Genomic DNA, 19,843 nt, shown 5'->3' on the forward strand with positions numbered 1-19,843 from the left:
AACTATTTGGACGTGATAGATTCGACCCTTAGATCTTCCCTTGAAAAAATTCTAAATTTGCAACTCAATGATAATTCCTGGCTACAAGCCACACTCCCTATTCGGCTTGGTGGTATCGGCATACGCAAAATTTCTAGTGTTGCTTTACCCGCCTTTCTTTCGTCCGCTTACAGTACTCTTCCCCTCGTCAAAAAAATTTTTTTTAACAGCACATTTTTAGATGAAATTAGTGAGGCGGAAGAATCTTGGAAAAGTCTCTGTCCTAGTGAGGACGTCCCAAAGGAACGTCATCATCAAAAACTCTGGGACGCTCCACTAGCGAAAGAGACTTTTAACCACCTTGTTCAAAATTCTATCAGTGATACTAACAAAGCTAGGCTCTTAGCGGTTTCTTGTAGGGAATCCGGTCACTGGCTAAATGCACTTCCCTCCAAAAATCTCGGAACATTTTTTGACAACGAGTCTTTCCGGGTGTGTGTGGGCTTACGCCTCGGTGCACCAATCTGTGTACCCCACACGTGTCCCTGTGGCAAAGAGGTGGACCAATTCGGTCACCACGGTCTATGTTGCCAGCAAAGTGCTGGCCGTCTCGCCCGACACGCTGCTCTCAACGACGCCATCAGGAGAGCCCTTGCCAGCATCAACGTTCCTTCCACGTTAGAACCACGTGGATTGGTCCGTGATGATGGCAAGAGACCTGATGGTCTCACTCTGGTTCCCTGGGAACGGGGACGGGCTTTAGTTTGGGACGCTACATGTGTCGATACTTTAGCCCCTTCCCACCTCAGGGAATCAGTTGCTAAAGCTGGGGCTGCAGCAGAGTCGGCTGAGTTAGCCAAACGGCGCAAATATGAGTCACTTTCTAATGACTACATATTTGCGCCTTTTGGTGTCGAGACCTTCGGACCTTGGGGACCGAATGCTAAATTACTGTTTCGGACCATTTTCCCTAAATTAATTAAAATTTCGGAAAATCTAAATGCTGGCTCTTTCCTTGCACAAAGGCTTATGAAGGCTTAGTATTGCCATTCAGCGAGGAAATGCAGCCAGCATTCTCGCCTCTTTGCCTCACGGACACACTTTTATTTTTGAGTAATATAAGTTTATATTTTTATTTTGTTTAGAGTTAAGTTTGCCTTAGTTTTAAAAAAAAAATCTGTTTACCTGTATTGGTTTTACTTCCGGATCCGGGCTGTCAGTTTGACGCTGACTGTCAGATTTTGACAGATAGAGGCAGAAGAGGTGATTTTTTGTTGGCCTTTTGATGAACGAATTTAGGCGATTGGCGATAATTTTAGTGTAAATAAAATTATCTAAGGAGTATGGTGATTACCAATATTCCTGGTTAGAAAAGACTAAAATTAGACCACGCTTCAACATGAGTTCGAAGAAAGGAAGGCGCCAATTAGGCAATAAACATTTTCCAATAGCCGAGTCAGTGAGTATAGCTCTGAAGATCCAACTGGATAAGTTCTTGAGTGATGAAAATGAGACTGAACTTAAGTTTCCGACGTTTCTGTCGGCTCAAGAGAGAGGCTTCATCCATGAGACAGTGGCGAAGTTGGGGTTGAAGTCAAAATCGCGCGGGAAAGGTAAATCTCTTGGCTTTGACTTTTAGTTTACAAACAATAACTCGAGCGTTTGCTGACATTATGTACAGTTAAATAACTGTTGCGCACAGAAGTTTGTTTTATGCTTTAATTATCTCGTTATCTTTGTAGTTCAAACCAAATTTCTTGGCATTGTGCAATCTTCATAATCCAGAGTAGGCAAAATAGTTGTGCAATTAAAAGTAATACTAACTTTCTAACATTACTTTTTATTTTAAGGTGTCAACCGTTACCTGACGATATACAAGCGTCTTGGCTCAACCATAATCCAGAATGATGCCAAACTCATCTTGGATTCCAACATGCGGTGTACCATAGCGGAGCTGTTCAATGCCTTCCCGATCACCAGCAAGGAGAAGGATGACCTGAGCTGTTGTCCGGAGAAGGAACGTAGCCCACAGCTAGCTCATAAGACTCTTGGGCAGTTGAACAATGGAGTAGCTCAGGTATGGGAAGGCATAATTCAATATTATTGTCATTGTATTAAACATTGTTACAGGTGGCAGGGCTCAAAACTTAATTTGTACCTTGTAACAAAGACTTAGTGTTACATTTTATTGTCTTTCATAATTAGCTAAGTTGCAAATGGTATTATTTCACTGAAAAATTTAATTCTACATCAAAAGAAGTATAGTTACCTCCAGACAATTTACTCCATTGTTTTAAGACATTGATAAAATATATTTTTTACATAAAAACATTAATTTCTTGTAACCATCATAACAAAAAGTCTTTGTGAAACAAGTTTTAGGAGTTGTCTTGCATGCTGAATAAGATCTATGTATGTGGAGTATTTTTTCAATACATTTTACTAGTTTTTGTCTACTGATATAAGAAATACTATCAACTGCAATTCACCCTTTTTCCAATTCAAGTAGTAATTGATATTCATGTATTCCTTTTATTCATAAGCTAAGCATTTTTGCTGACTATACAGAAACAAAAATATTTTTTGTAGGTGCCAAATACTACATACAATCCAGACCTGATAAAGTTCAGGGAGAAACTGCCCGTGTTTGAACAGAGGCAAGAACTACTCCATGCCATCACACACAACCAGGTAAGTACTCAATAGTTCCTGGTACTTTCTACCTTCATTATTATAAACAGGTTCCTTGAAATGCTGAATTAATATAAAGTAATTGAATATCATGCCGCAAAATTGGTCCTCATTGAGTAAATTAGTTAAATGTAATTTTGGGGCTTATAGGCTTTTATGTCATCTAATGGTGAACTATCAACACCAGTCACCAACATTCACTACACCAGAGGAAATGAGGGCTTGTATATTATGGTGCAACTTCCATAATAATGTATTTAATGTCAGTCATACTCATTCAGCATTATTTCTTTTTAGTACTGGCCCAAATTATTGTCCTGATGCAGTGGTGAAGCTTAGGCCTGGTTAACACACGCGCGACAACCGCGCAGTTTCTAGGTGGTTCTCATTGCCGAGGCGGTAACCAAGCGTTATCGGGTTGATGCAAATATGCGAGAACTGCCCAGCAACCATTGTTTCTGAACCAGACCTTAAGATGTTTTATGATGAAAGTTTCTTTATTTATCCTTGATTTTTTCTCCTAGGTTATAATAGTAGCGGGTGCCACCGGCTGCGGCAAAACGACGCAGCTGCCGCAACTGGTGTTAGAGCACTGCCAGGAGCACAAACAACCTGCGAGAATCTACTGCACGCAGCCGCGACGCATTTCTGCCGTGTCCGTCGCCGAGCGGGTGAGTGTCGGGGAGACATGTCTGGCGGAGAGACATGTCTGGCGGAGAGACGTGTCTGGCGTGGAGACGTGTCTAGCGTGGAGATGGTTGGCAATCCACAACAGTACGTTTCTCTAGAAACTTCCTGCCCCGTATAACCAAACTGTGGAATGGACTGTTGTCTGCGGTGTTTCCGGACGGATACGACCTGCAAGCTTTCAAGAGGAGAGCGTATCTTTATCTTAAAGGCCGGCAACGCACGACGATGGTATGGGCGACGGTAATCACTTACCATCAGGTGATCCATGTGCTCGTTTGCCTCCTATCACATAAAAAAAAAAGACGTGTCTAGCGTGGAGACGTGTCTGGCGTGGAGACATGTCTGCCGGGGAGACGTGTCTGGCGGGGAGACATGTCTGGCGGGGAGACGTGTCTGGCGGGGAGACATGTCTGGCGGGGAGACGTGTCTGGCGGGGAGACGTGTCTGGCGTGGAGACATGTCTGGCGGGTAGACTTGTCTGGCGGGGAGACATGTCTGGCGGGGAGACGTGTCTGGCGGGGAGACATGTCTAGCGTGAGTGACAAGCACAGAAACTTGTATAGTTCCAAAATACCATGACATTGACAGTGGGGCGCCACCGTCAATACCGGACCGCTGGTTCCGATTTTTGCCATGTTGGAAACCATATAGTTAAACGATGGTAGCGCCCCTCTGTCATTGAGTTTGGTGGGACAGTTCAGCGTGGGTCATCTATAACTATGTGGATGAATGAATAACTTAGATACTGTTAAGATGTAAATTTTATAATACTTAATATCTTTGCGTGGTATTCTTAAAAAGGTAAATAGTTCGTTTGAATACCGCCAGGGGTTTGTTTTTGGTTCGTTGTTCGGTTGTTCTCGCCATGACTGTTTGATTTGTAATACGTTTTATTTTACTTGAAATATACGTGAGAAATCTTACTCAAGAGTTTATTTTAACCACACCTTAACAGGTTATGGGCCCAGGTACGTTAATACCTACGAATTGAGTAAAGAGCAGAAAAAGTGTCGTTCGAAAAAAAATGGAAGTCACAAATTCCATGCGGATCGAAAAATTCAACGGGAAAGACTTTAGACAGTGGAAATTCCAAATTAAATGTGCCTTGAAGGCTAAAGGCTTGAATATTGATGAGGAGAAACCCAGGGTGGGTGACACAAGCCAATGGGACAAAAACGATGGTATGGCCATGTTTTTGTTAACATCGTCCATGGATTTAAATCAAATATCCTTAATAGAAAATTGNGTCACAAGCTCTATTTGTATTACGCCACACTGTATAAAAGCCGCTATACGTAAAATCAATACCGCATAAAAACGCTATAACGTAATGCAAATTAGCCACTTTATAATCCCAATCGCTATCGTAATAACCAGTGCTAAACGTGAACTTTTTCGCAAACGTCGCTTTTTTACCGATATTATGCTTCATATGTTGTAACATACGTTGCAATAGCTCAGGCGTGTCAGCTAGCCATTCAGTAAAGAACGTTTGCGCCAATTCCACACTAAATGGCTTCATGTCTGCAAGCTTTACACCATCGTGGCGGCGGTCTTTATGTAAGTCAGCGTAAACAAGATAGTTTGTTGCAGTGTGCGCCTTATGATCGCCGTAATGATAGCGATTATTAAAGCCATTTAAATATAGCCAATCTTGCCAAGCACGTGCATTTATACGCGCCGCTGCATGCGGTAGTGTGCCGTTATCCATTATTAGAAAATTATAGTGAGCGCCGCCAAGTAAAGCATCTCTATGATCGCGATGAATAGTTTTTAAATGCTCAATAACTAGCTCTAGTTCTTTAACATCGTGTGCGACGCGTGCTTGTAATTGGGTAGCTGAATTTAAATCAAATTTAGTCATGTCGTTTTCCTTTTAAATAAATCCGCCGTTGCGGTATTCCTCAAATATACGCTGTCAGTATAGTCACGTCAACCGCCAAAACAAAAATATTTAAATTATTTTTATACGCTGAAAATACCGCTATCACTACTTTATACGTGTGTGCGCGTGCGTATACGCATGTCATAATAGTCAATTGGCATACTATTTGCATTAACATACTAGTCAGATAATAAGCCAAAAATAAAGGCACTATCCGAAAATAGCGCCCTTTAGGGGTAAAGTTACCTTTAATTTCAAAATTACCCTTTAACTACTAAGTTACCCTAAAATTATCCTCTATTTGCTCCAAAATGCCCTCTATTTTTGTTTTTAGCGACCAAGCTGGTGATACCCTACCTAAATACATAAAAATTGCTAATTCTTGCGTTTTTTCACTGCTTTTCGCATGTACTGTTGTGGGTCATAAATATATTTATTGTCACCAGTACCGTATTTAGCTAAAAACTCAGCCGCACTAGACATATAAATCCAATCGTAAAATAGCTGATAGCCAACAGCCCAGTCATCGACTATGGCAATGAAGTTGTTAGCCAATACTAACATAGGTATAAAGTCAACTTGATCAGGGTCAAGTCCGCCGTCTTTAGGTCGCTTTATCTCTACGTACAATGCGCCAAAACCAAAGTTAGGATAAGGAAAGCATAAGTCAGGCACACCAGCCTTAGCTCCCATCAATTTCAAGTTATTACCAGCAATAGCAGCTGATTTAGCATCGCCACGATAACCGCCGTTAGGTACATGATAAATCAAGTCAACCATACGAAAATGAGGACGTATCATCAACGTTATCTCATTCAAAATAGCGCGCTGTATTCCCATCTCACTGCCCGAAGCAGCCAATTTAGCTGAATCAATAGCCATAACACATCTCTTTCGCCGTTAATGCCCACATTATGCTTGATTTTGCGCCTGAAAATCAACTTTGGCGCATTACCTATAGCGGTGACTACTTAGCGGCGAGACCTACTACCCCCTTGACTATACCAATTGGCGAAATTACGTAAGTCTTTGATTCTTTCGAGAAATATCTTGATACATATTTATAACTAATTGATTTAATTAATTTTAATTTTTAGCTATTTCTACCTGTGACTACATGACTATTCCAGTCAAAGTTACGTAAATCATTGAATAGTATAATAATAATAAAAATAAACCGCCTTTTCTCAGCGGTATTTTGACTTGCACAGCGGAAATGAAACTAAAAGTTAATGTAAGTAATTGAATATAATATAAATAATAAAATAATAATAATAATAATAATAATATCTCCTTTATTTATATAGGCATAAAAGTATCGCAAATTATATTATACTAGAAAAAATTGATTATTTTATTATTATTATTAGAATCAATCACTTAATGAGTTATCCACATGATTATTAGTTATTATTGATTTATTATTTTTATTATTGTTATTACAATCAAACAGTTATCCTATGGATAAACCTGTGGATACTTATTTTCAGGGAGGATTCAAGCACTTACAGCATTTTCACCTACAAAATAGCTAAATATCATAGTCATCACTTCAATTATTATTGTTATTATTATTATACTATTCAACAACTTAGCACTTTTGTTCAAAATAGTCATATTATATAGTTTAGTCATAGTCTGCATTGGCTGTAGTCATAGATTAGTTATATTAATAGTTTAGCTTATAGCGTAGTCATAGTCGTAGCTAAATAAATAGCTAAATATAACTTATTGATTTATTTGTTATTATATTAATGTAAAGTTATATTACAGGGCGGATTCAATTACTTAGGGTAAAATAGTCAAAATAGTTGACAGTTATATAGTCATTAATATAGTATCTGATATACAGATTACATATATCAGCTTCAAGGAGCTAAAGATGAACTTAGAACAGTTAAAAGAATTAGGCGTTACAGCTAATGCGTTAGCGGAACAAATTAAAACCGCAATGGAACAATGTGGGCAGAGTGTACAAGGTATAAGCCAATCGTTTGTAGTTGCTAAAGTCAAAGAGTTATTGCGCGATTGTGGTAAACCTCTGTCTCTCAAAGAAATTAAGTTAGCTATGGCGGTAACTGACCCACAAGTTAAGCCTGAGTATGTATCAGCAGCGCTTGACACTTTATACGCGCAAAAGTGGATAAAAGTTGTAGTACCTAGCGCGCCAGAGCCTCATAAATGGAAGTATGCTGGTATCCCATATCCGCGTGTTGAGCCTACAGGCGGCGCGATGCTTGATATGTTGTCGTTTATCAAGTCTAACGATATAGTTTCTTATGATTCTATTATTGAGCATTTAAATGCTCTTGGCTATAAATATACGCCAGCAGTTCCGCCGTATGCTAAGTCTGCTGTAGAAGAACACTTAGACGAACTTATCGACTTAGGGTGGATTACTAAAAGTGACTATGCGGATGGCGTTAATAAAAGCTCAGCTCTAGTGTACCAATACATACATGACTTACGCGGTGACTTGCCTGACGTTCCAGTACAGCAAGCCGAATCTTTACCTGTGCCATATACAGATAAGCGACCTATGCCCAATGCTCGATACGCTTCTGATGTTTTAGCGTATATCAAAAGCAAAGGCGGTTATGTTAGCTTTGACACTGTATATGAGTATATACGCACTGTTTCGCGTGATATGGCTAATGTAGATCATATAGAACACGCGCTTAAAGAGCTTACTCATGCTGGTTGGTTAAAAGCACAGTATGAAGACGAAACTATGCCTAGTGATAATAGCGCTATTGCTTGGGAATACATAGATATGTATGACTCTAAGCAGTATATTGATGATCAAGCTATATCAGAGCATCCAAGTATGTTAGACACTTCTGATGTGCAAGGAGGTATGACTGATACTGCATACGCTAATAAAGATTCAGGTCATCATAAACTCAGTGGTGTAGCACTTGATATTTATTTAAAACTTATTGACTATTTTAACAATAATAAAGGCGCAGAATTTAGCGTTGATGCCTTATTGCGTAACCTAAAGTTAGATAAACGTAGTTACGGTGCTGTTACTCGTCATGCTCTGTCTTGGCTTGTCAATGATTGCTACGTGACTTATAATATTACTACACGTAAATATACAAGCTATGTAGCGCCTGAGTATAGTGCTGTTGAATTTGCACGCGATATTACGTTAGTTCGTGACTTACTATTTAAACACTGCGGAGAATACTGGACTCTTGCTGGTATAGCTGGCAGAGTAGGTATATTTCCTAGCGTAGTTGCTAAGTGCTTAGATGAGCTTAAAGGAGAAGTGATAGCTAGATCAAATGTAGATACTGGATGCCTAGAATACTATATTCCATCTAAGACACCGACTGTAGTAGATAACGCTAATACTAGCTGGTCAGTTAAGCCTAATGCTAATAATGACTTTGATGTTATACCATCACCAGTGCATCCTACTATCTCTAAAGAGCTAAAGGATAAGTTAACTGGCGATATACTAGATTTTATGCGCGAATCTGACTACGGAAAAACACGCGGTTATGAAGTAGATCAAGTAATGTCATTTTTATGTTTAAGTTACGGTATGCGCGCTGCTGTTACTGACACGCTAAGAGAACTAGTTGAAAAAGGTCAGCTTGAGTATGTGTATCGTGGTTGTTTATACCGTTTGCCTAAACGTACTCATAGCGTGCTTAACGTGCTTACATCACAACGCAATATAGATCAGCTTATAGGCAGAAATATCAGCGTTCCTGTTAATACAGAATTAAGTGCAGACGCTCAGTCTATGCTACAGCGTATTTATAGTCAGACTGTGCGTGGCAGCGTAACGTGTATAGAAATAGTAGACAGTAAGAATCTTGTCAATGAGCTACTAGAATCTGATTTTATTACTAGAGTAGTTGGCTATAATACCTATATCATCACGGACAAAGGTATAGCATTCTGCAAATCAAAAAGTGTGGGCATTAAAGCTACTAAGCTACAGTTTGGCGTATATACAACAGATCATGCAGACGTGATGTTTAATGTTTATTCTGCAATGAAGTCTCGCGATGCTAGTCACGGTTGGACAGTAGGTGACTTAGTTGGTGCGTGTAAGGCTGGTGGTAATAACTACGCTAACTCATTAGTAGATGCTATGCTTAGCCTCTTAGTATCAGCTAAATACGTTAACATTAAGAAAAGCATTATTGGTACTAGCTTTAAGTATCATGTAGCTACTTATGACAATGTTTTAATTGCTATTAGCGAGTACAAAGCTAGCACTATAGACGAGATAAAAACTATATTGCCTGACAGCGATGATGAATGGATTTACGCTGCTGTCTTTACGCTGATTAAGCAAGGTATTGTAAAGGCTAATTTATCTTTGTAATAGCATATAGGAGTGTGTAATATGCACTCCTAACTTATTGAGGTAGATATTATGCTAAATGAAAAACAAGCTAAATGGGCGGCGTTAAAATTCTTAGTTGAAGCTGACGAAAAAGTTTTATACAGTTACACTGACGTTGTGTGCGTTGTGCCTAACTATTTCACTGAAATGTCGCAAGATACTATAGCTATGACTATGCAGTTAATATACGAAGCTGGTTACATTATACGGGCTGGTGAGTGTATGTTTAGTAAAAATAGCTGGCAACTGATGGCGTATATTGTAGCTGATTCACTAGCGGTAACAGAGACTTATACATTAGCGCAGATACATAGCTTAATTATTAGTACAATAGGTATTGACATTGACGATATACTAAGCGTATTATTGCAACAGAAGCTAATACGTACCGTTAATCGTTACGTTAATGGCAGATATATTACTGTTTACGCTAAGAACTGGTGACTATATGAAAACACTTAAAGTAATGACTACTAATTGCGGCACTGTACGCACAGCTACGCTAGCTGATGATGGCGAAATTACATTTCACGACGGTTCTAAAAGCACAGCTCATATTGATTTAGGTATTAAAGCTCAGTCTGTTTTAGTTGCTATGAATATGCTTAAAGACGTATTCAACAAGTTTTCTTCAACTTCAACTCAAGCTAGCTTATTTAACTGGGCTATAGCGTGCTTAAACGGCGACAAGCCTAACGCTCACACCGCACATATATTTTATAATTTAGCTGGCAAGAAGTCAGTTGTTATGCTAAACGGCGACGAACACATGTTTGTAAAGGTCGGCAGTAGTATCACTTCTAAAGCTACTGGTAATAAATATCCAAACCGATACAGCTACATAGATACTATGGGTCACGGCTTTATTGAATATATTCATTATTCAAATAAACGCCGTGTGGCTAATTTTGTTGACGGGTCGTATTGGGAGATTATAGTAAATGATCAAGTGTTCAACGCTATGTGTATTGCCTACGCTAAGTATAATGGCAAATTAACAGCCGCTAAGTGGTTTACTGAGCGCTATTTTACCTGTGTAGCTACTAGAAGTTTAACTAATAACTTAAACGTAGACGCTAGTTTTGTGTCTTCTATACATGACAAAACTCCTATTTTCAGTGATTTGCCGTCAGCTCCTTACACAGTAAAGAACACTATGCTATACTGCGCCTTAGCGCTAGCATTCGTATTTTTGCTAAGCTCTTGTTTTCTTTTAAATCAATGCGTAGGAGCACCGTGATGCAATTAAAATTTACTAAACTTGACCCTAATGCAGTTACCCCAGTTAAGTCTACTGACGGTGCTGCTGGATTTGATCTTGTCGCTATTAGTGCCCACACTGAGCAAGGTGTTATGAAATGCCGAACAGGTTTGGCTGTGGCTATTCCAAAAGGCTATGCTGGTTTTTTATTTCCACGATCAAGCATTGTTAACACGCGACACATGCTGGCTAATGCTGTAGGCGTTATTGACTCTGACTATCGCGGTGAGATCATAGCTAACTTTACAATGAATGGCAGATCAGCGTATTACTTGTATAAAAACTGGGCAGATCATAGAGCTGGTCGTATGTACGAAAATGGTGATCGTGTTGTTCAATTAGTAATTATGCCAGTGCCTGACTTTGAGCTTGTTGAAGTAGCCAGCTTAGATGACACTGAGCGCGGTGCTGGTGGCTTTGGGAGCACAGGACGATGAAACGCATAGCAGTATTCTTAGTATTTGTGCTTGCGTACATAGGATGCTTAACTGTACGCATGATGGTTGAGTTTAAGCTTAATGACAAGCTTTTTGAGCTTAATGACAAAGGCATCACTATTGTAGGTAGTATAGTTCAAAACTCTATAGGATTGTTTCTTATATTCTGCCTTGTAGTGTACACACGCAACGCTGGGGGTAAATGATGGGCTTATTACGTGACGGCTTTAAGCTATGGATTACATCATGGTCAGGTATTGACTTTGAGGGTATTTACGTTGCTAAATGCGCTGATGCTGTAAAACAAATACGCATTGACTACTATGGTGTCGATACTGACGGTTTTAACGATCAGCTACATATTGATGAGAAACAACTTACTGCGGATGAGCCAGCATACGTAGAAGACGGTAAAACTATTATGCTTATTGACTTATACAATGAGGCAGTAGATAAAGCATTAGTAGATTCTGACTATGAAAATGGCGATCAGATTGTTTGGTTTGAGGATTAAACTATGACTAATGACGATATTAACAAACATTTAGAATCATTACTCGCTAAAGGCGGTAAGATTACTGATGAAGCGCACATAGACGATAGCAAATTGAGCAAAAACTCATTTAACGCTACGTCTATGCTTGAGCGTATGGCTGCTGTTTTTACTGCTGACTTTAAAAATATGGATGACTATAAATATCGTATTTTTGGTAAAGCATATTTGCAACATGAGTTAACGGGAGTGCGCACTGGACGCTTCTATGATAGCGGCGTTCATACCATAAGCGGAGATGAAGCTGTAAAAATTAGCGGAGTTACCCAAGCATCTTGGCATAAAGAGTCTGCTCTTACAGAATACGTAGTTGACTACAAAGGTTTTATTAACGACTTAAAGCAGCTAATACTAGCTGGCTACACTATAAGCATCATAGCGCTAAAAATAATGGATTTCTTCAATGTGGGCACTAATTCAATTACTTATCGTACCGCTAGTTATGCTGCCCGTCGTCTTTACGATATTGTTTTTATGCTGGACAGCAGCGATATTAATAATCGTTTTTGGCGCTCTATGGCTACTATTCAGCTATTTATTAAGTCAAGTGATAACCCTAGTCAGCACATTGGCTATACATCTGAAACAGACTTGCGCGGTATGTCTATTACGTGCGCGCGTAGTCCTACGTTTACTCGTAAGAATCATCAGCTGATGTTTGATAATATCAACTCAATGTACGGAGCTTTGTATGCTTAATTATTTATGCTGTGATGCTGATGGTATCGGCTTCGAGTTATGGGACTTGTAGCAATGTATTGAATAAAACGCCCTGATAGGTCATACTTATTGGGGCTTTTTATTGGAGAAAATAAATGACTGCTCAATTTGACCCAGCACAGATAGCGCAAGCGTATGCTTGGCTAAGACAAATGTCACCTAATGGCAAATTAACTCAAGCTCAGGTTATTGCTGGCGATGCTGTAATTGCTACTAACGGCTTGCCTGTATTCGCTGCGTTAATTGGCTATGACTTGAATATAGTGCCTACAGATAGAGATATATCAAGCGTAGGATATAACTTAATAAAAGAATGGGAGGGAGTTAAGCTTACTGCGTATCAGGATGTAGCTGGTATATGGACTATAGGTATTGGTACTATTAAATACCCTAATGGCGTTAGAGTGCGAAAAGGCGATACTTGTACGCTAGATCAAGCGTTAGCTTATCTTAAAAACGACTGCTTATGGGTTGATCGCTGCCTAGACACAGCAATAAAAGTACCTGTGACGCAGAATCAGTTTGACGCACTAGCGTCGTTCGTATACAACAACGGAGAGACTGCATTTAAGTCTAGCACGCTGCTAACTAAGCTAAATAATAAAGAGTATGCTGCTGCTGCTGACGAAATGTTGCGCTGGATAAATGCTGGCGGAGAGAAGCAAAAAGGATTATTAAATCGCCGTACAGCTGAGAGAAAATTATTTTTGACTTAAGTATTGACACTTACTGTTTTATTGTTTTATAGTTGCTGTACATCATAGCTACGCATTGCTTCTTGGTGTTGTTAGGTTGTTACTGTGTCTTGAAAGTTGAAAAGTTGCAATCCTCTATAAGAACTAGCCCCGTAATTGGGGCTTTTTCTTGTCTATGCGTTAGTCGTCTGCTATTTTGGCTAGTAATGCCGATGGGTCAGCAATGGTATAAAGTTTACCACTCGTATTGAACTCAGCTTGCGTCTGCTGCGGTGTAAGCTCAATAAGCACCCCTGACAAGGTAAAATCTCTAATCGCTTGCTGAATAGCATTAGATGCACCTCTATGGCTCTTTGCGAATGCTTTATTTCGTGTAAGCTTTCTGCTGATCAGAGAATACGGCACAACAAAGATGCTGCGCATTTTTGATGTAACGCCATACGAGCTATCAGACGATCTATTAGTACCAGCGACATACTCTATAAGCAAGCGTTTAAGCGCGGCGTGCTGCTGCGATGCTTCATTATTTAGCGTAGCTACTAACGAGCCTGTAGAGAAATTACGGCATAGTTTAAGTGTATTACGTAATACCATAAACTTAGCAAAATTCCAGTCATCGTAGTCAATCATCGGAGAGCCGAAGTTTCTGCCCACAGCGCATAGTGCGGCTAATTTTAATGTCATTAAGTAAGCTCGCGTCCATAAATTACGTAACGCTTCGTCTGAGCTGGCATTATATTGCGTATCACAATAAGTATTGAACTCTCTAGCCTCTTGCTTAATTTCTTCGTTAGCAAAAGCTACGTCTATGACACTGTGCGTATCTAGCATTGAATGCACGCTATAACATAATGTAGCTAAGTTCTGAACTAACTGAATTGACGGTACTACGGCGTGATGATTTTCATTTAATGGCGGTCTTTGCCCGTTATATTCAATAATCAACCAACGTGGAATAAAGCCCTCTGCAATAAGAGACTCATCTACATTACCATAAAAGCGCTCATGCGTAGAATCACCGACTAATGTTACTGACGGTGACTGAATCACATTAGTATTTTTATCCGAATCAGCGTAGATCATTGGGTGTACTTGGTCATTACGCCCTGACTTACCGTATAGCTCAAGCAGTAGTCGTCTTTGTCCTGTTATATTAGTTGGTGATCTAGGGTCTGACAAATCTTTAAGCCACAAGCCGCACTCACCAAGCATAAACACAGCTGACTTAGATTTAGTGTCTAAGAACTTTAGTAGCGCTTGCGGTGACTGAATTTGTGACGCTCCGATAAATTTCATAGCTGACGGTGTTATTAGCTTAACTTGAGACATTAAACGGCTAATACCGCCGCCCATATTCTCCTTACCCATACCAGTAGACGCGAGTACAAGTACGTACTGATTTAATCCTTGCGCTGATATGTTGTAGCTTCCTCCACATATACCAGCCATTAAGCCTATAGCTGACGTTAGTGCAACTTCTTTGATGGGTCTAGGCGATGATTCATAGATATACTGAGCTATGTCTCCGACTAGACCTTTAGGGAAGAACACTGGCTGCTCAAATATAGGCAGTGCGTCATTGAGCCAAGTGCTGCGCGGCTGAGTATTAACAACGTCAAGCTCCTGTGCTGGCAATATCTCATGTGTGGGCATTACCATCGCTGCTTGTTCTATTGGAGCAGCTTTTAAAATAGCCGCTTCCTGTTGAAATTTATCATTCATAGCTGCTATTGACTCCGCTATCATATCAAGATTTGCTTTAGGCGGTAATCTGTCAAATGACTTCTTTACCATAAGCTCCATGTAGTCGTCACGCTGAGCTTTATCACGTTTACCTAGCTCAGACCAGCGAAACAACCTAGCTATCTGCTCAGCGTTTTGTGTGTAATAAGCTAGTATATCAACTAATGCGAAGTCAGCCTCTGACTGTGAACTGTACCACTCTTGAAACTTACCAAACCATAGTTGTGAGAATTTATATCCATTTTTCGCGCTAGTAGCTCTATTGAGTACGTCTTGGTCAGAGCATGGCTCAGGGTCATTACCGTCATACGATGATAGAATTGATGCTTTGCCCTCGCCAAGCTCATTCCATATAGCTAGTATTTCTTCTTGCCTGTACTCAATAGCTGTGTTGAAATGCACATTACCTGTCACAGTCATAAAGCGGTGAAATGAATATATTTCAAAGGGGCGTGAGTTACGTCCGCGCGGTACTTCGCCTTTAATCCATATATGCGAGCCTGTACCTGATGGGCTTATTTCTGTATAGGAGCTTAGCGAAAAGTAATAGCGCTCAAGTCTAGCTCTATCTTCGTCAGTGCTAACAGCGTCTAAATCCATTACGCAGTAAGGGTCATCGCGTGTTAGTATGAAACCTAAACCGTCATATCTATCTAGTGCTGATACTGCTTCTGAGAACGTAGCCCATGAGAAACGGTCTGTACTACTAGCGGCTCTACCAGTCTTAGGATTAAACGGTATTTTAGTCGGCTCGTTAGTATCAGCGTCGTATACGTATTTCCAGCACACCCACTGTTTATAGATAGTCAGTTCTTGAGGTATTTTTGATACGTCGATCATTGTTATCTCACAACTTAAGTGGTTTACCAGCTAAATAAGTATAAAGCTTCTCTACTTTAGTTACGCTAAAGTCTTCGCTGCTTTTAGTTGCAAAAGAAGTTAACCATCTACGTGATAACGCTGTCTCTTGCTCAATCATGGCGTAGTCAATATTTCGTGGACGCGTTATTAATAATTCACGCGTTACGGTGACTAGTACAGATTCAAAATTCTGCTGAGTCATGTTAAAATTCTCCAAACTTGTCTGACAGATTAAGTAAACAACAAGCGCAAGTCAACAACATTTTAATGTAATTATTTTTCATTGAACTGTTGACATGCCCACACCATGATAATATATTCAGCTTAGGAGTTTTTGAGTAAAACAACTATGAGTATTGACGAACAACCACAAGAGCAGCGGCTATTACCTAAGCCAGCTTCGCTACAAGAAGCGATAGAAGCTCACCATAAGATGAAATATTATCTTGACTGGTATAAACAAGCTGAACGTGAGGCTCGTACAGACTTAGCTGACTTCATGTGTATACAAGAAGACGACTACTGTGGTCAGACTATAAATGCAGCTGACGGTAGTAAAATACAGCTTACTGTTCAACGCACTATGAAAGTATCTTCTGCTGGCGATAGATTACAGCACGTAATGTCATGGGTTGACAACCCTGATATTGGCTTAACTGACGCTATGATGCGAGACTTTCGGCGCACTAAGACTAAGACTGAGGTAACATTTAGTCGATCAGGCTATGACAATTTACCTGAGTACGTGCGTGACTATCTATCAGGCAACATATCAGAAGACGTAGCGCTTACTATTAAATATATGCCTCCAAAGGATGACCGCTAATGCAGACTTTCTCTACTAAAGGCTTTGTCAATAAGTTTGGCGTAAAGTTTATGGTGTATGGTAAGCCTGATAGCGGTAAAACACATCTTATCAGTACATTGCCTAAGCCGTTAATATTAGCGTCTGAGTTAGGCGTAAGTACGTTAAGACAGTTTGACTTCACTGTGAAGCGCATAACTAATATAGCTGACACTAAAGAAATAACTAAATGGCTTGACGTTGAAGCTAATTTAAAACCGTTTGATAGTGTTGTGTTAGACTCAGGCTCATTCTTAACTTATATGTTAATAACTGAGCTTAAGCGAACTAAAACATACAATCACGCTATGAAATATTACGGCGATATGAATGATATTGCTTTACCTTTGTTTGAGCGTCTTGTAAACTTAAACAAGAATGTTTTAATAACTGCATGGGAGGGTGATGAGCATAATGCACTTGGCGATGTTGTAGGCAAAAAGCCTGACTTCGCTGGTAAAGCTGTAAGCTCATATCTTAATCACTTTTTTGACATGACTTTAAATTTAGCTTGGCATACAGTTAATGTACAACAAGCAGACGGAACTATAGTTCCAACTAGATTAAATTATTTGCAGACGCGAGAGCGTGACGTAAATAATGGAATATTCGCACGCGATAGAAATAACATACTAGACGCGTATGAACCAGCAGACCTAAGCGCTATTATACGCAAGGTACACTCAACTAACTAGAGGATGACACTAATGTCACAACAATTTAGCTCACTATTACCTATGGCTTTTAACCCAGTAGAGCACGATCTATTAGGGGTTGCTAGCTTTATTACTAAATCAGGAAAATACCCTGTTGTAATTCATAAAGCGTATATGAAGACTTCATCAGAAGCTACAAGCAACTATTTATGCTTAGAGCTTAAGATTATTGGCGGTGAGTTCGACGGTATTGTGTTAACTGACCGCGTAAACATTATGAATCAGTCAATTAAAGCACGCGAATACGCAGTCAAGCAGCTTACATCATATTGCACAGCTGTGGGTATCAGCTCAGCGTTCAATGATGCGGCTATTTTAGTAGGTCGTCGCCTACAGGTGTTCGTTAACGCTGCTAAAGAACCGAGCAAAGATAATCCCGATGTTGAATACTGGAAAAATGAAATTACTGATCGCTTTTATGCTGACGGTACTGAACTTGTTCGCGGTAATTGGGGCGGTCAACAACAGCCACAACAGCAAGGCGGATTTGCGCCAGCTCCACAGCCTACGGCACAACCGCAGCCAGTAGCTCAACCGCAAGCACCGCAACCAATGGCGCAGCAAGGTTACGCTCAGCCAGCCATGCCAGTAGCTCCTCAACCTGTAGCACAGCCTGTAGCACCTCAGCCAGTAGCTCAGCCTCACTACGACCCTAACCAGTACGCACAGCCGCAGCAGTATGCACAGCAGCAACAACAACCGCAACCGCCTACAGCTCCTGTAGCGCCTGTAGCACCTCAGCAACAACCGCAGCCAGTAGCTCAACCGCAAGCACCGCAAGGCGGATTTGCTCCTCCTGCTGCTGGAACTAACCCAAGCTTCGCTCCACCGCCAGCACCGTAATTAATCTATACTTCAAGAGATAGGCTGTTCGCAGCCTTTTTCTTTCACAACTATAAAGGTGACTAAATGACTGGCAATCTTAAAGACGATATTCTAAACGCAATATCATATAAAGCTAAAGAAAAACAGGCTGACGAATTTCCATTTCGACATCATTTAGGTGCATCTATTCTAGGTCATTCATGCGAGCGTTATCTATTCTTTACGTTTAGATGGGTGCAAGCTCCTAATTTCTCAAGCAGAACATTGCGCATATTTGAGCGCGGTCATCAGGAAGAAGACAGGCTTATCGACATGCTTCGCAGTATAGGTATGGTTATTCAAACAGTAGACCCTGATACTAACGAGCAAATACGTGCTACAGGATTACCAGCGCACATAGGCGGTAGTATGGACGGAGTTCTATATACACCAGCAACTTACGTTGGCACATACGGCGCGTACATGCCTGTAGAATGCAAAACTCATAATAAAAATAGTTTTAGTAAAACATTCAGCAAAGACTTAAATGTAAGCTATGCGCAACACTACACACAAGGTAATATATACGCTACAGCTATGGGAGCTACGCACTTCATGTACGTAGGTCTTAATAAAGACAACGATAGCATTGATTTTCATTTTCCAGCTGTTGACACTATCTCAGCTAATATATACATCAATCGTGGCAGAAATGTAATACACACAAGCTCACTGTCACAGCTGCATCGCACAGACGAGAAATGGCGCTGCAAAATGTGCGACTTTAAAGACTTATGCTACAGTAGCAGACCAGCACCTAGCCGTAATTGTAGAAGCTGTAAATTTTATTCACCTATTGAGGATGGTACGTGGCTGTGTCAAAAGAAGTATATAACCGTAGCTAAATACGCTGAAATAGACGTTGCTGAGTTTTGTGACTACTGGACTAGCATTATATGAAACTGCGTGAGTATCAAACAGAAGCCGTGCAAGCGTCATTAAATTTCTTATTCTACGGTAAAGAAAACTCTGCTCTTGTGTTAGAACCCACAGGAGTAGGCAAATCTGTAGTTATCGCTGATACTTCGCGTCAGACTAAACTATACTATCCACCAGCGCGGATACTAATGCTTACTCACTCAAAGGAGCTAGTAGAACAAAACCACGATAAAGCACAGTCAATGATAAAAGACTATAAAGTAGGTCTGTGGCACGCTGGTTTACGTAAAAAAGAAACTGACAGCGACATTCTGTTCGCTGGTATTGATACAGTAGCTAATAATCCGCACTTATTAGGTCAGCGGCATATAGTTATGATAGACGAAGCTCATAGGGTATCTCCTAAGCTAAATACTAACTATAGAAAAGTATGCGCTGCTATCAAAGAAATGAATCCTATGGCTAAGTTCTTAGGCTTGACTGCTACTGACTACAGAGAGGGGCAAGGCTTATTAACTGACGTATGGTATGATCGAAAAACTAAAACTGATGTAGCTCCTTTTTGGGAGACTATAATCATAGACCACACTACAGTAGATAAGTTTAACTGGTATCTTGAACAAGCGTATTTAAAACGTTTAGTACCTAAAGAACCT

General features: G+C 40.2%; 1 protein-coding gene across 1 annotated transcript; it reads left to right on the plus strand.

Moving 5' to 3' along the window:
* Positions 1–1,216: 1,216 nt before the first annotated feature.
* LOC114350221 (3'-5' RNA helicase YTHDC2) lies at positions 1,217–18,287 on the plus strand. Its single transcript, XM_028300925.1, has 5 exons — positions 1,217–1,592; positions 1,830–2,056; positions 2,569–2,670; positions 3,195–3,341; positions 17,781–18,287. Exons 1-5 carry the CDS (start codon positions 1,379–1,381, stop codon positions 18,285–18,287), a joined length of 1,197 nt encoding a protein of 398 aa, XP_028156726.1. The 5' UTR covers positions 1,217–1,378.
* Positions 18,288–19,843: the final 1,556 nt, after the last annotated feature.

This window comes from Ostrinia furnacalis, unplaced genomic scaffold (assembly GCF_004193835.3).
Source record: "Ostrinia furnacalis isolate ACB-3 unplaced genomic scaffold, ASM419383v2 OfSCF0827, whole genome shotgun sequence".
Lineage (NCBI taxonomy): Eukaryota > Metazoa > Arthropoda > Insecta > Lepidoptera > Crambidae > Ostrinia > Ostrinia furnacalis.

Bases quoted from the DNA above. Each gene is read 5' to 3' on its own strand.
- LOC114350221 (XM_028300925.1), top strand. From the start codon at position 1,379: ATGAGTTCGAAGAAAGGAAGGCGCCAATTAGGCAATAAACATTTTCCA. The intron at 1,593-1,829 runs GTAAATCTCTTG...TTTTATTTTAAG, and splicing joins GTCAAAATCGCGCGGGAAAG to GTGTCAACCGTTACCTGACG. The intron at 2,671-3,194 runs GTAAGTACTCAA...TTTTTCTCCTAG, and splicing joins ATGCCATCACACACAACCAG to GTTATAATAGTAGCGGGTGC.